This window comes from Rhipicephalus sanguineus, chromosome 1, assembly GCF_013339695.2.
Source record: "Rhipicephalus sanguineus isolate Rsan-2018 chromosome 1, BIME_Rsan_1.4, whole genome shotgun sequence".
In the NCBI taxonomy this organism is placed as follows: domain Eukaryota; kingdom Metazoa; phylum Arthropoda; class Arachnida; order Ixodida; family Ixodidae; genus Rhipicephalus; species Rhipicephalus sanguineus.
Genome location: NC_051176.1, coordinates 251009916 through 251027119, shown reverse-complemented (window position 1 = coordinate 251027119; position 17204 = coordinate 251009916). Strand labels below are relative to the sequence as shown.

The 17204-nt window shown below is 45.8% G+C and overlaps 1 protein-coding gene across 2 annotated transcripts in view; it reads right to left on the bottom strand.

Annotated features, from left to right (window-relative positions):
* Nucleotides 1–17204, bottom strand: part of LOC119377573 (Wilms tumor protein 1-interacting protein homolog) — a 107572-nt gene that overhangs the window by 19012 nt on the left and 71356 nt on the right. For both annotated transcript variants that reach the window (XM_037646977.2, XM_037646982.2), the window contains exons 2-5: nt 8316–8417; nt 5957–6024; nt 2654–2716; nt 2352–2482 (exon numbers count right to left, since the gene is read on the bottom strand). In XM_037646977.2, the coding sequence (XP_037502905.1) occupies nt 2352–2482; nt 2654–2716; nt 5957–6024; nt 8316–8417 (364 nt within the window). The remainder of the gene's footprint in view (nt 1–2351; nt 2483–2653; nt 2717–5956; nt 6025–8315; nt 8418–17204) is intronic.

Genomic DNA, 17204 nt, shown 5'->3' with positions numbered 1-17204 from the left:
TGAAGGGATAACTGCATACTTTTACAATGTGAACATGCTGCCACAAGAATTATGTGAATAAGTGCTGTAATAAGGAAGTTAGAGAATACAGAACAACCCGCTTCGGCTGGTTCCAATTTCTCGCTCATCCTTCCCACCCTTTTCCGCTGCGAAGAGGGTTAGGCGTAGCCCGTTGTCGTGACTACGTCCATTTCGGTAACGTAACAAGACATATGTCATCAGTGCGCACCCAACAACCGAGTAAGGCTTCCTCCATGTGTCACTCATGTGAGAGCGGTGCAGTGAGGAACTGCGGTGCGAAGGAGGCGAAGCACTGGCGAGGTAAATGCACGCGACAACTGCACGGCCAAAACTGCATTACAGCAAGGCCAAGGCGCCGTTTTGTAGTGCAGAGAACAAATCGACTCGGCGCTGCATAAAGTTTCCCATGGCTAACATTACGTCACTTCGCTGGCAAAGAGGACTGGAAAAGAGCACGTCAACTGTTTACTGAAATGGAGCACCTGAGTTGCACGCAGCACTGTGATATTCGCAAAACGTGATCGCTGCGGCCTTCTGCACGAACTGACGAGCTTGTTTGGGAGGTGTAAAAAAAGTAGGAGCCTGTTTACTGGCTCTTTAAACGAATGTCTTTGAGGGGGCATATTTGTAACAAACGTTTGAAATTAACCTATGTGTAAAGATACAAGAAGTGAAAAGTTTACTTTCTCCTCTGCCTGTCAACTTGTTGGTTCCTATCAGATGGCACAATGGCAACAGCAACGAGCTGCCTATCTAAGAGACCTTTTCATTTTCCTGCAGTGTTCTAATGGTAACACTTCGAGGTTTGCACTGCACAAAGCTGTCCAAGAGTAAAATAAATCAAGAGTAAAGTCAAAGAAGCAGTGACAGGACAAGTGGGATTAACAACTGCTGCTTACTCATTACATATCTCTGGAAGAGAGGGTGTGCATGTGTTTGCGAGCTTTCCCAAGAGACTAATTCTGGGTCATGAAACAATCTTCCAATTGCTGAAGTTTGTGGGTCATCATGTCTGCCGTAATATCATTGCTTATGTTGGGAAGGAAAAGAAATGCAGGGACCTCTAAAGCTGCAGATAAAGGCAAATGATCTACGTACTACATAATATCGTAGGGTCCCTAACTGCATGTGGTGAAACAATTTCCTCGTATACTCATGGCAACAATGTCCAAAAATAAGTAACATTTCCTAGCTGTTATTATAATAGTTTCTGTGCCACTTTACAAAAGCTTTAGGAAGCATACTGTTATATATATATCTAGTTCTTTATTGATGTACTTTATTGAATACTGCTGCAGTGGCTTCATTCTTTCACACTGTCTCTGAAGCCCATTGTTTGCTATCTGCTGTCATACAGCTTATATGGAAAGAAATGCAGCACTCTTATCATCATTATGAATTACAGTAATGTGTGCCTCTACATGGGTGTATCAGCTATACATGCTTTTAAAGGCACCATGTGCTCTTGTCTCTGTGTTCATAGTCTGCCAATATGCAAGTGTAACACTGTCCAAAGAGTCTTCTGTATTTAAAGAAAGAAAAAAATACAAGCGACATAACATCCATACCTACAAGCACCTCATATAACTTTAAATCACTAATATTCTGGAATATGGCCCTATGAAAACTGATACTATGTATGATAATACTGAATACGGTGATCAGGCACAGGCTTTCAGTGAAATTGGCTTTCTACAGTGATCAGGCTTTCTTTTGAGTGAAGCTGGTGCTAACATGAAGTTTCTTTTTGCAGAAATCACATACCAGAGCCGGTACTACTATTTGTGTATGTATGATGGCTCACAGTACTCAGAGTTATAGAATAAAATAGTACAAGCATGAATCACTGCTAAAATGATACGGCACCAAGATCGATTACAGAAGCTTTGGAGAACAAAGTAGTAAAACAATGCTCTTCCATGGCCAGTAAGACTTACTTATTCAAGCGACAGTTTTATAAATGCGATGTGACAAAACAACTTAATATTTTTAGAAAAGTGCATACTTTCACAGCAGTAGCTAAAGCCCACTTTCCATTTAATTCCTTAGACAAGATCATTTCGTGTGAACAGAAACAAGAATACATGAGGACTTTTCATGTCTCTTTGTTTCTGCATGCCTAGTAAATGTTTGTAATGCCTAGTAAATGTTTGCACAAATTATGAAATAGTATGAGGAGTGGTGTAGCACAAAACCAACTATACTGTAGAATACCAACTAGCGTGAGCTTCAAACATTTCAATGCAAAAGCTATTAGCCAAACCAGTTGCACTGCTAAAAGATGCCATAAAATGCCGAAGAACACAGCTAAAAAGAACGTGGAAACTGACTTGTGGTAATCGTTGACACAATATATCTTGTTGTCCATGTCAATTGTGAACGGAACCCCGTCCAAGCATTCATTGCATATGCAACAGCGAAAACAGCCAGGATGGTAAGACTTTCCCATTGCTTGCAGAATCTGCAACAAAATTTCACATTTATGTATAACGGAATACCAATGCTTTTAACAGAAATTTCAGAGAAAAAGAGCTCGACCCTTTCATACAACAGCTTATCAAACAAAAGACATGCATTCTTCTTCCAAGTTAAAGCTTTATTCCTGCTGGTACATGCTCAATAGCGTCCTTACCATTTCCATAATCAAGTGTCCACAAACAGCACATTTCTCTGCAGTCTGTTGAAAGCCAGAGTACTGTAAAAGAGGCAAGGGAACAAAGAAATTTAAGTTTTACTGAGTGGAACATAAACAGCCAAGCTTTCAGCAATGAGTGAAATTCATTTTAATCAATGTAAGTGTGCACTGCATCAGACTAATGTAAAATACTATATTCATATATAGTTCTTCAGCTAAGTGTTTGGCTTATTGCGCTTATGAGGTCACGATAAGGTGCTTTCAGAGGTCAATTGCAGTCTGCAACACAACACTAAGACAACTGCTGCCATGTTGTGCGGCAAAAACACCAGCATGCTAGACTCGTGTGCACAGCAGCTGTTTTTCAGTTTTTACAGAAAATTCTATGGTATGCACAGGACCATTTATTGACGCTCATGCAGGATCAAGCACAATGTTAATGCAACAGGTGGAATCATACAGCTGTATGAAGACAATGTATGTTTGAAGCAAGGACCTCACTTCAACAGATGTGCGAAAGTAATCATGTACAAGATGTATTATATAGTGCCTCAGAGCAACAAAATTATGGGGCCTTGAAATGCATGAAAAAAAAAAACTGTAAAAGAACCATTTGGGAAATAAGGTTTCCCATTATTGCATGCCTGAAAAGAATGTTTTTGCAGATTCCTAATACAGCAGAGTCTTGGACAGAGCCCCAGGAGACCAGAAAAATATATTCAGGTACAGAGGAGCTCCATTTATCAAGAAAGATGTACAAAGGGTGCAGCACTACATGTCATTCACCCTCTTAACGCTGTTAAGGTATACTAAAAACAACGAAGTAAATGTAGTGGCTAGATTTTTACCAGGCTTCAATAGTTTCTATTTCAACAAGGCACCGACAAAGTATAAAACATAGCTCTTACTGCTTAAGTTGATGGCTGATTAACAGATGATCGTGCAAGGCAAGTCCAAATTACAGAATGGTTCACTGCAAGCTATCGAAAATTTCGGCTCTCCTTATTTTGACCTATGGGGGTGAGTGGCGGTGCCACGAAGCCATACAGGCCTGTGCATGCTATTTACAGTGAAACCTCGGTGATACGATCACAGCTCATACGAATTTCGAGGTGATACGAACTTTTCGTTGGTCCCGGCCAGGGCCCATTGGCCTGCAATGTAATGGAGTACGTTTGTTGCGAACCGATTTTCACCCAGCGACGTTTGATACGAACGTACGCTACCGCCCAGGTATGAACAGGTGCTGTCTGCGCGGTCGCGGAAGACGTGCCAAGCACGTGCAAGTGCCGGAACGCAAGCGTGGGCATGCGCGTCGCACCACCAAATCGTCGGAATCACGGTGAAGAAAAACACTTTTCTTACGGTCATAATAAGAGACGCGTCACGGCCTCCGAGATTGTGTGCACGAATCTTTGAAGCTGTTATGTGCCTGCGTGTGCCTTCGCGTTTTGATTACAGAGGACATTAGCGCCATGCTTTTTTTTTCTAACGCGCCGACGCGGGTTGCTGTCGTTGTATGCCTGCCTCGTGCCTGCCTCGTGCATCAGACATCCTATGGAAGGTGGACGAGGACCGAAAGAAGGCGAGGACGGTCTTGGCGAAGGAGTCAGGCCTCACAACGTCAACATGCGCAACGGTTGAGGTCGCACTTGTGCGGGCACGGCCGTAAATCTCCCAAAAAACATCCTCAACATCACCGTGATAACAAAATCATAACACAGGACCGTGGTTCTGTAATTTTGTGGCCTTGATCTATCGCGTCAAAGCGCTTGTTTTTTTACTTTCGCTGCAGTACTTCGGTGTGATGCAAAAATGCATACTAATGAGAACTAACAGACAATAACGCCAAGGAAAGTATAGGGGGTGTTATCTGTAGTATTTAGAATATAAATGTGAAGAAAGTAAAGTGGACGAAAAGATAACTTGCCGCCGGCAGGGACCGAACCTGCGACCTTCGAATAACGTGTCCGATGCTCTACCAATGAGCTACGGCGGCGGTCATCCTCCCGTCCACTTTATGGGAGGATGACCGCATACAAAAATGCATACTAAAATTTGGAAGCGGCTACTGCTTTCGCGGGTCACATCGCACCTGGTTCATTAATTAAATACGTGTGTACTGGCCGTATATTTACGAGTGCTCGTATGATTGCAGACATCTAAAAACTTCACTGACAATCATTCAGGGTTCTTCCAGATGTTGCTGCGACCCTGAAAAACAATAAATGAAAATGTACGCCAGCTTTCTTTTGTCGCATGCAAATTTTTCATGCTTTCTGGTGATACGAATTTCGGATGATACGAATATTTTTGGTGGTCCTGTGAGATTTGTATCACAGAGGTTTCACTGTACTACAAGACTATCCAGTTTTGGTTTGAGTCTTTTCGATTGCCGTTAAAGGTGGCTTTTGGTAGAGAAAGCAGATGCTGCAAAACATATCTTCAGATCCTACCTCTTTCTGAAAAAAAAAAAAATTCTTTAGAACTTGCTTCAGTGATTCCATTTAAAGAGGGCTACGGCATAAATCAAGAGGGGAAGGGGGGGTCAGGGGGGTCCTGACCCCCCTTGTTTTCAAGCGCCATATATTTGAATTGCTTGAGAGTTAAGTATAGTGCAATCAACTTTTTTGTTAATGCCTTTTTATTTTGTAGTGTGTGTAGGCCTGTATTCAATACCCTTCAGCTATGTGAGACTATTGAAATAGCAACTGCCGCTTGACCGCTTTCGGAGAATACTCAATAGAACAATGCAATTACATGAGCTGGGAACCCATGCTCGCTTTTAAAAATTTTATTTCAAAGCATGACTTTAATATTTATATAAATAAAAACAAAATGGCCACTATGGCAAGAAGTATGTCCCCCCTTGTGACTTAACTGGATTTACACCACTGATAGAGAGTCAAGAAAATTTTGGTTCCAATTAATGAATGTTGTCTTGTATAACCAAAGTGCGAAACCGACCAAATGACACTCTGTACATCTGTTTGCAGGATTTTCGTTAAACAAGATTCTACTGTATATGTGAAAGCAGAATGTGTGTTGAGTACACATGCAACATTACATACTGAAACGCATGCACAGATCAGGTACTGCAAATCACATAGTTTTCAGAACGCTTTCAATGCTCTTATGAAAGTTTCATGCATACTTAAGCAGTAACAGTAGTTGATAACCATGAGGGGGCTACCAGAAAAGCTGAAAAAATTTGCTCAGCAATCCATTCCTCAGAATTGTGGCCACGCAGATTCCCACAATTAACAAAGTTATAATGGACAAGAAAAAAAAGATACACACCAGGTAGTCTTCTTCACAGTATACCTTGCCATGTACATTATAGAATGCCTTGCCTCTCAGAGCACGCCCTGCAAATAAAGATTTCAACCTCTGCTTAGAAACATTAAGTTAGTAAATGAACATAAAAGTCAAATCCACACAATGCAGCTGCATTTATAAGGCAGTGTTCTCTTGCTAGGGAAATTCGAACAAAGCAAAAATTTTCAACAAGTCTAATATTTGCTAAGATAAACTTAAGTGGCTTCCTCACCACATTAGAGAAGTTGTTTTTTATCCCATCCTGATTTTCTCATGGAAGTCCAAAGATAATTTTAAGCGAAAAAGAAAAAAAGAAAAAAAAGGAAGAAAGAGAGCACTGAAACCAGTGTTGTTGCTCCTATTATGATGTCATGGAGTGAAAGAAATACCATATAGACTCGCATAAGAGCTGCACGCCCAACTCAGCAGCCCAAAATGTGGAAAAAAAAAAATGCACTGAGAACAACAATCAAGAAAAACAAATTCCAATTCATGTAATTCAATGTAGGAAAATATTCCAGTTGCCCAATTCTATGTGACTGTTGTTACCACCTAGTTAAAAGCCGCGATCTCTGATACCTGGCATTGAAGATAATTTAGTCCACAAGAGTGCTGGTGAATTGCATGTAAGCAGCAGTGGCACTGATAGCAAAGATGAGTGGTCAATTGCAAGGCCTCTGTGAATGCATAGATGCAGTGTGAAAGGGAGAGCATTTGATTCTGTGGTCGTGTGAAATCACGCAGGATTATTGCAAATGGAAAATTTAGACCAAATGGCCTTGTCCCATGTAAGAGTACACCTTGTCAAAATTGAAGAAAAATAAAAAAAAGTGTGGCCCTCACATGAATCTGGCCAGTAAAAGTTATCCATTGGAGGGTACTGACTGGCAGAGTACACGTGAATATTTAATACTAATTACTAGAAAATAAAAAAAATGTACACAAAGCTCAGTTGCACTGTTTAGCAGTGCACATGTGCAGACTGTCCAACAGAATGAATGATATACATAAAAGATTTGTACCACATTTCTAATGTTTCTAATGTAAGGGCATGCATATTTTACGAAATATTATATCTAATACATCTTTAATTTGAAGCATTATCTCGTACCGCCAGACAGAAATACATTACATTTTTACACGAGAACAGTGCTTAAAGCTGGGAAGCACTCAAGGAACAGTGTGAGCTCTTGGCTTATGACGAGCAATACATACGGAAATACAACCTCTCCCACCTATACATACATATAAGCACCCCCCAATTGAACAAAGTGAGACAATTAAGAAATGTGTAAGGAATCTTTGAATGAAACCTGCTCTTGTGTCACACTATGTGGCACATAGCATGTAGCGCACATGCATTCCACACTTTCAGTGGAATCTGTGTATTAGACATTGAAAGTGTAAATCTGTGTATTAGACATTGCAATGTGTATTAGACATTGCAAGCAATGCCAAAGTTACAGTAACATTGGTTTAAGCAGCAGAACTTAAAACAAGGGACAACAAGGACGTCGCTGTCACAGTATTTTCTCATTATAAGTCAAGCGTGCCAGTTAGTAATGCAGAACTGTCGATGGCACTATTGATACTATCGATAGTTAAGTCACTATCGAACTATCGATGGAAAAAAAGAACTATTGATCGTGCTATCAATAGTAAATTCAACAGTACTATCGACACCATAAAATCAACTGCGTGAACTCATTGCGGCATAAAATCAATTCCTAGAGTGCATGGTATATATGGTGGAGCAGGCTGAAGAGCAAGAAAGTTGACATGCTTGTGTTCTTTCAATAGAATGCTTGGCTGACACTAGATAATTAATGTAAACTGACCAGCAGTAGTGGAAAGGAAGCCGTTACATGTGGCCGAACTGCGAGGCTTCAAATTTTTATTGCAATTTTAGATTTCAAAACAAGAATATCAAGAACTCAGTTTGTTAATTGTAAGGTGTAACTGGTTACATTTGAATATGAATTTATTGATGGACATATTGCGGCATTCTAACTGTGTAAATAATTTATTTCTTTTGTAAAAAAATTGCTCATAATTTAAACGAACTGAGTATTGCTGATAGTATAGGCTATCGCAAATGCTTGGCAATATCGAGGGCCAACCACAGCATAATTATTCACAGCACTGTCGATAGCATTATTGGTAGTAATACCACCGATGGTACTTTCGATTACACTATCAGTAATACTATTGATAGCTTCTGTAGACTATTGATAGTTAAAAAAAAAAAAACTATCGATGCTATCGATAGTCGATCTACCAATAGTTCTGCATCACTAGTGCCAGTACTGGGATACAATGCTCTGTGAAACAGCTTCCTTACCACATGAACAGCAAATGAAGCAGTTGGTGTGGTAGAGGTTGCCCATTGCTTGACAGGCCTGGCCAGCACCCGTCACCTTTTCACCACATGTATGGCAGATACCTGAAAAGAATGAAGATAATTATTTTTACTGTAAGTGAAAAACAGAAACAATATGGCTCACACACAAGCTGGAGATTGCCTCCGAAAGGAGCAATATACCTGCCTGTGTCAAGAGGGAGGCAGTAAGAAGAATTAGGGAAAGGACGAGAAAGGAATCTCAAAGAATAAGAAGAAAGAGAGAGCAGAAGATGCCAATAAGTCTACTGGGAAGCATTAGAGAGAGAAAAGAGAACCAATGAAAATTTGTAGAAAATCCAATGGGGTGGGTAAACTTACTGCTAAGCTTACAATGTGTTGGCTTACAAACTGTATTTAAAGTGACAGAAAGATGAAACAGTCTGACAAAGATGAGCAAAATAACAGAGCTGATGCTCGTGTTTCAAGCTTTGAGAGAACATTACCTCACTTTGGACCTATTGGACCAAAACCACACTAATTATTTGCACCACCTTATATGTGAAAAGTGTTCTAATAGAAAATGAATGAAAATGGTAATTTCAAGTCAGCAATGCAAGTGCAATTAAGTTTGAGCTTTTACTTTGTCAAGTGATGTGGACAGCTGTTCTGTCTTAGTTTTGATATCAATGCTATTTCCGTCTTGAGATACATCACTACTTGACTGGTCACTGCTCAGGTTGTGAAAAAAGTGCAATCAGGCTGCAGCAATGAATGTAACAATATGGCAGGATTTCATTGTGACTGCATTCCCAGCATGGTTTGCTCTATTTTTTACTGCATTCTCGACTTGACAGGCTACAGTGTGTAGGCAACTGGTGTGTGATATATGGAAACTACAGACATTTACAGAAATGCTGAGTTTGTATTATTTTCATCTATGGAAATGTGCTTTTTCTTATAGATATAACAAATCCAGTACAGAGCGAGGGCGAGCGAGCGAAACTGCGCATACTATTACACAGTAAGTGCAAGCTGAAAATGACCTTTCTTCAGAACTGACGCTTACACTTCGCTAATATACAGTATGCCTCAAATGTCATGAGTAAACTAGGTTAATGATCCAGGCACCGTGTAATCATCACATAACAACGCAGCATGCAAGCTGCTGCTGCCCTTCTAAGCGTAACAACAACAACGGCGGCGGCGGCGGCGGCGGCGGCGGCGGCGGCGACGACGACGACGACGACGACGACGACGACGACAACAACAACAACAACAACGACGACGACGACGACAAAAATCGCGACTGTAATTAGGTACTGAAAATGGCGATTTTTTAAAATGAGCACGTGACTTCCAAATATAGATAACAGCTGCCTCGAAAAGAGTGCATATAGCAGGACGACAAGCAAGTAGCGCACATCCATGAAACATTTTACGCGTGAAGTAGGAGCGGATGCGTCATGAAAAGCCAGCAAAAGTTGTGAGACAGGAACCAAAACAAACGCAGCCGATACCGCTCTGCGGAAAGCGACGTATGGCGAAGGCGCGGCGAGGAGGCGACGTGCTAAGACTTACGTCACATCCGCTAACCACTTGGCGCACGCGTCGTCTGCTTGGATGCTCTTTGAAAGGCCGCTAAGAAGAAATACTGCGGGTTTGTTTAACGCACCCGTACCAACCTGCCGCGACGTCGTGGATTATAAGCGCACCTGGTTAATCACTAATTTTTAAAAACAGGCTGCATTACGAGATTGAACTTGACAACTTCCAAAACTTTTACTGCGTCACAGCTACAAAAATACCGGAAAGTACTTTGAAGTTACAGCAAGTACACAGTAATTATGGAAAGAAACTTAAAAAAAAATTGAAAAGTGATCTTCAGATGCTCTTTTCGCAATCAAGCTCTTAAAGTATAGTTTAGGTGAATACTTCAACCGTCCAAATATATTCCAAACCTCGCAAATTACGTTCGGAATACCACTTCTGTAGACCGCACAGATTGCAGCAAATGCACAAGCACAGCAACAATGAAAAAAAAAGAAAAAGTTAAAGCAGCCCAGCTTTCTGCGTCGAAACATGAATGCTGAGCCTTTTAAGCAATTTTTATTCGTCCGAATCGCAAATCTGAAAACATAGGCTACGTTTCCTGAGCGCGCGCAAACAAAGCCAAACAAAACAACACAGTACTGACGCATGCGGCAATTCCCAAGCAAGCATCACCGCGCTCCTCCCTTGTTCGATATAAATATATAGTTGTCGCCAACGCTGGGGCGCGGCACTCCCGTTATCACTCGCGTGGCGTTGCCGCGCGCGCTTCTATGGGCGCACCAGAAGTCGCGCCACCGACAATAATGCGGGAAAGTAAAGAAGGAAAGAAAAAAAAAAGCTAAATAGCGCTGTACTTCAACAACGTACAAAAAAACCGAAACGCGAGGAGGAAGATCGCCAGAGCACACACATGCACAGTGCGTGACTCAAGCAGCCGTATGAGTCAGTGTCCCTGGCTGCAGGCGCGTACACAAACCAACCACCACCACCACCGCTGCCGCCACAGCGACCCAAGGCGATCGGCTCGCCTACCTGTTTCTTCAGAAGCGCGCGCGCGTACACACACACACCCACGGCAGAGCCGAGTATTCTTCCCCCTTGGGCTAACAAGCCGCGGCTGAAGAACCCATTCGCGTGTGACGGCCCCGCGCACGGTAATGCACACCGCCAGCCAAGCAAGAAGGGCTCCGGAGCCACAATCCTCGGAGCTCCCGACGAGCAGCAGCCTCTTGTGAACAGAACAACTGAACAGAACGGCGCCCCACCGCTGCGGCATGTTCCTTTGGCGCCGGCTCACGCCTACAGGCACGCAGCAGTGCATGAGTTCGAATTCGCCGCGCTTCAGGCATGAATGAACAGGATATATATATATATATATATATATACGTGCGTGCGTGCGTGCGCGGATAGCATTAGTTTTCTTATGTGAACACTCACCTCACCCGTTTACGAGAGGCTTGTCGGCGAATATTAAAGAAACTAAGGCAAAAGTACAAAGACAAAATGCCCCAGGCAAAAATATCTACGTTCTGGGAATGGCAAACCCGTTCACAACGGAGGCGACGGAAATGAATCTAAAGTTACAGCGAATAGGGTGGGAACGGGATTCTGTGCACCGTAAGCGCTTCGTAACCTGCGCCGGTTGGGCTGCCAGCTCACCCTTTCGCCTACACGGAGCATGCACAACAGTGCTGCGCCAGCCATTCGGCTCCTGTTCTTCTATTAGCAAAAAAAAAAAAAAAGAGAGACCCCCCCCCCCTCTTTTATTCTCCACTCCCGTCTGGATGTCGTCGAAAGGCGCCAGCGGAGAGAACGGCGCTCGCTATTGTGGCTCGGCGACATGCGACTGCGCCCACATCCAGCGGCCGACCTCGCGGCAAAGTTGGAAAACGCCCAAACGAGCGATTTCCGGCGGTCGAACAAGATCACAACGATCCGAGAGGCCCCCTCCTCCTTGCCCACGAAGAGACCACTCGATTCGGGCTCACCACGGGGGGCGTTTAATATTCCGTACAACGCGCAGCATTATCTATTCGAAGCTTCAAGCGAGTCTACCAGCGAGAAAAATAATACCGGTGTCACGCGGTGCAATGGCGATCGCGATTAAGCCCGATCGAGATTGAATTTCTCAACAGTGACTGGCTCCCTTCTGCAGCTTGCGTAAATGCGCCAATCACGACCAAGAAATTCGACCCGCATCAAGCCCGATCGCGATCTAAAAGTGACCGTGTGACACCGGTATAATGATCTCATGCAGCCACGGAAATCACAGCGATTAAAGCGGCGATTACCGTGGCAGGAAACTCTATGCCATGCAACAATGCGAGGATCGGAAACTACTAGATGCTTGCACTGTCACTCTAACGACAAACAAGCAGCTTCAGAATGACACTTTCATTGCGATGACACGTGATGAGCTCGTGTTCACGCATCACCCTACGGGGGAGCCCACTAGGAATGAACGGCCAAGAAATGACCAAGTTTTCCATTTTTAGCCCACCATACTTGTTATAATATATATATATATATATGGTTTCGAAAGAATGTTCCTGGCTATTGGTTTAATTATATGAAAGAAAACTAGTCACAGTGAAAAAAAAAAACCCCGCATTTCCCCGAAGGGGAGTATGAGGAAGTGCGAAGCACGGGCTGATGCTATGAGGCGGCGCGCACGACTAAACTGCAGAGCCGAGCGAAGGAGACGGCAGCGAGAGAGCACGCGCCAGCCGACCCACGGAGGTCTGGCCGTTTTTAAGTGCAAAGCACTTTCACTGATGATGATGATCTGTCTTCCGAACTCGTTCCAAAGAACCCGCAACGCGTTCAACTTGTTGGCGGCGTTGCGCACGCCCGAGATGGGGCTCAGGTTGTTGTCGAACCACAGTCGATCGCACACCGCGCAGCTATATCCGAAGCTGCGGTCCAGGAAGTCTCGCTTGAAGCGCGCGTCCGGCCAATCGAATTCGAGGGCCCGTGCTCGCTCGCGCATCGCGCGTCCCCGCGCCAGATCGGCTTCGGGGTGCTCGGCTCGCTTCGCACGCTTTCGTTCGGCGTCTCGCCGCCGGCCTGCATCACCACAGGCAATGCGCGGGGCGCGCGCAGCCACGGAGCGGAGGGCGGAGCGCGCGCAGTGACGTGGGGCGTGACGTCGCTGCGCCGTTGCTACAGACGCTCCTCTCCTCTGCTCGCGCCGTTGCTATGGGACGGCGGACACAGGGTCGCTTATAAAGTGCATTCGCACTTAAAACATAACATTTATGTTGTCATGTTTTTCTCAGAATAAATGCTATGTTTTTCACTGTGACTAGTTTTCTTTCACACACACACACACACACACACACACACACACACACACACACACACACACACACACACACACACACACACACACATATATATATATATATATATATATATATATATATATATATATATATATATATATATATTGTAACGAACGAGACACAGAGACAGCACCCGTTCCTGGGCCGGCTGTTCTATCATCTGTCTTCGCCTTCCTCTGCTTCTCTAGCCTAGCATGCGCCCGTGCCCGAGCGTCGCTCTTCTTCACTACACTCGGCCACGCTGCGAGCATGGAGTCCTGCCAAAAATCGCCCCTTTATGGCGGTGGTCCTCTCCTCGCAGATGGAAACATTCAGAGGTCCTGGGCCACCATCCGTAGTATACTGATGCCTCTGGCGGGCGGAATTGGCTGCCTCGCGGAGGCCGGTCACGGCCTCGCTGTGACTTGCTCTGGAAGTCAGGCGCTGATGGTTCAGGTGGACGCCATTGGCTATGTCGTGATGGTCGTCGCACCGTAATCGTAAACGTCTCAGGCGGGCGGGATTGGCTGTGTCTGGGTGGCCGCCCCAACCTGCCTTGCTGGGCTGCCGAACACTCTGGTGGGCGACATTGGCTGTCTCGTTGTGGCTGCAGGTCTCGGCCACGCTGCGACCTGGCGTTGTGTTCTGCAGGAGGTAGCGCTAGCGGGCTGCACTGAACTTTCATTGAGGGCCGAAGGTGCCTGCGACCCTTCAGAGAGGGTCGAAGGTGCCTGCGACGACTGTCTTGTCGCAGTTCTGAACGCATTGTAGGAGGTCCTTGAGACTGTATGGTGGCCGGCTGCGAAACCACAGGATTAGGAAAGATGACCTCAGCAACTGTGAAATCCTCGGCAGGCTTTAGCTGTGAGGCCGAGTTTATGTCTGCCGGTATGTCGAATGTCGCAGGGCTACCTTTTTCAGGAAAGCGGAGGTCAGCATGCAAACCACCGGTAAACTTGGGCGATATTGGCAGGTCTATTATTACGCCAGCTTGATTGGTCGCGTGAGCGGTGATGGTTGTTATACGCTCTTCGAGTTCCTTCACCGGTAGCGTCTCAGACACGACAGAAGCTGGCACCTGCTGGTGCCGCTTCGTCTGCGTTGGACCAGGAGCGCCAGCGCAGTCCTCTCGATGGTGGATAAACATGGGAGGGGTGCCTTGTCCTTCGTATTTTGTTTGCTGAGGTAGAACTGGCGTCGTCGCAAAATAAACCGGCGCCTCCACGTGCCCAAGTGATGATGAGCTTGGGACCCCCATAATCGATTTTTGTGGCTTGGAGGCGGTCATGGACTCGGGTAAGGAACGTAGTGAGGTGGGTCACGACGAGACGATTGAGTTCTCGACCGCGAAGCCCACCTTGTGGCCTGTGTCGGTGTCTGTATCTGCCGCGGGGCCTTGCGCGAAGCTTGCTGTGAAGGTGCTGTAGGGCACAGGTACACCATCCGTACAGTCTTTTTGACGGTCTTGGTTACGGAGGGAGGGCATGGTAGTGGGGGCCCGAGCTGCACCATCGAGCTTGTACGTCTCACAGCTCCCATCCGCGGCAGACAGTGGGTCGGTAGTTATGGGGTTCTTGAGGGAAGCACTCGCGACACACTCGGCCAATGACTGCCGTGGGGTCGGCAGATGTGCCAGCAGCTGGTCACTGAGGGTGCTGTCGCTGATGGACATCTGTGGCTGCGGTATTTCAACTTGGGAACTTGGGGCCGAGAAAAAGCTCGGAGTGAAGGAGCGGAGCTTTACTCGGCCGCCATCTATGATGAGCTGAACTTCACCAGACATGAGGTAGTCAGCTCCCAAAACCATGTCAGCGTGCAAGTCCTCGAAGACAGGAACGGCGGCAAGGAACTTGTTCCCGGCTTCGGTTTGTATCTGCAAATCCAGCGCGCCGACAGGCAGTGCGCTTCCGCCGAGGCCGCGCAGGGGTGCCTCCGACCAAGGCTGGAGGGCGACTGGGGCATGGCGTCGATGTAGCGCACACACACACACACACACACACACACACACACATATATATATATATATATATATATATATATATATATATATATATATATATATATATATATATATATATATATATATATATATAGTGTTGGACATCCCACCACCCCACCCTCACGAGCGGGCCCGTGCTCGCTCGCGCATCGCGCGTCCCCGCGCCAGATCGGCTTCGGGGTGCTCGGCTCGCTTCGCACGCTTTCGTTCGGCGTCTCGCCGCCGGCCTGCATCACCACAGGCAATGCGCGGGGCGCGCGCAGCTTGGCCTCCGTTGCCGAAGTCGCAGCGACATGAAGATTCACAGTGCACATCTGCAAGAGTGAACCCTGAATCTCCGACTGACAAGTTGCCAGAAGAAGACAAATCAATCCTCATAGTGCTTCAATCACTGTTAGATACACTTCGCGTGTTCGTCGGCAGGCTGAAATCGCCATACGTTGAGTCCGTACAACAGGTACTGGATGTTCTATGTCCAGTACTTGCAAGTCCTCAGTACTCAACGATTTAAAGTGGAACGTGATACGCCTGGGGTCTTGCGTCTAGTACTATCGAACGCAGCAATGTAGTTTAAGCTCACGTGTATCTTTTTTGTATGTTCCCTTCTTTCTATCTCTCTGTCTTTTCATCCTTCAATCCCCTTCCCCCAGCGCAGGATAGCAAACCGGACGCGCTTCTGGTTAACCTTCCTGCCTTTCCTTCCTCCTCCTCCTCCTGGCTACGACTGTGCTAAAGCAAACGAAGAAGCGTAAAGACTGTGACGCCAACAAATAATAACAATAATTGTTTATCGAACACCTGGGGTTCTTTATCATGCACCTAAATCTAAGCACACGGGTCTCAAGAATTTTCGCATCCATCGAAAATGTGGCCGCCGCAGCCGCGATTCGATCCCGCGACCTGCGGGTCAGCATTCGAGCACCATAACCACAAGACCACCGTGGCGAGGCCTGTGACGCCAATCAGTTGGCCTAGTGACTTAATGATGGAGCGGCTAACTTATACACTAACCAATCCACACGACTCGTAGATCCCACGACTTCCGTTTCGAAATGATGCGCGGGTTTGAAGAGCAACACAGAAGAGAGTAAGAGGCCATAGCTTCGTAGTCCAAAGCTGCACGCATAGAGCACGCATCGTGTCGCTGTATACTATTTTAATATAGCTTGCTGAAGAGCCGCCATTTCAAACGCCACACACTCCTAATGCCTAAATTATCTCACTGCTACACTCGACTACCCTTAACTGAACGCGCAAGACCAAGGCAGTCTCGCAAGACCAGTTTGCTAATTGGCCTCCGTGTACTGACCGGTCTCAGAGGAAGCTCCTCGTGCCGAAGACGACGAAGCCTTGCGAAATGCTCCTCCCATCAAAGACGTGAACTGACAACGCGGCAAGCTGCGAAAGAGATGTCTCACGAAACGCACAACGCTTTGGAGCAGCATTCGCATGCATCATACACAAGCATCATAGGCCATAGACGAAGCGAGGGGGGGGGGGGGGGAATCATGCGGTTATGTTTCTTCAAAACTTTACGCACACACAGAAACACAAACGCACATATATAAGGAAGCCGGACGCCATTCGCCATAAAATCCTGGCTACATTCATGACGACCATCTACGGATCCGACGTCAGTGTCCTTACAACCAAACATCGTCGCAAGCACACATCGGATGCCTCAAGTAGCCGTAAACAGTGGCAATCAGTAGTAAAGGCGCAAGCGGTTCCATATGAACGATGTGTTTACGAACAGCGGTAGGGAAAAAGATCAAGGAGCTGCGGGTGCGTCAAGAGATACGAGTGGTCGCTAACAAGGACGGTGAGCACTTGGGCTCGTTTGTATGCAGTGGTGCCCTTACTTTTATTTTTTGCAATTCATGAAAGCGGGAAATCCCTTTACAACAAATACACGTAGGTCTTAAAGGAACTTCAGCGGTATTCCCAGCGAAATTAACACAGTCTGGACGTTCGTGCCAGCCGCAAGGTCCTTGCCGTGCCCAGCGGTCACCCTTG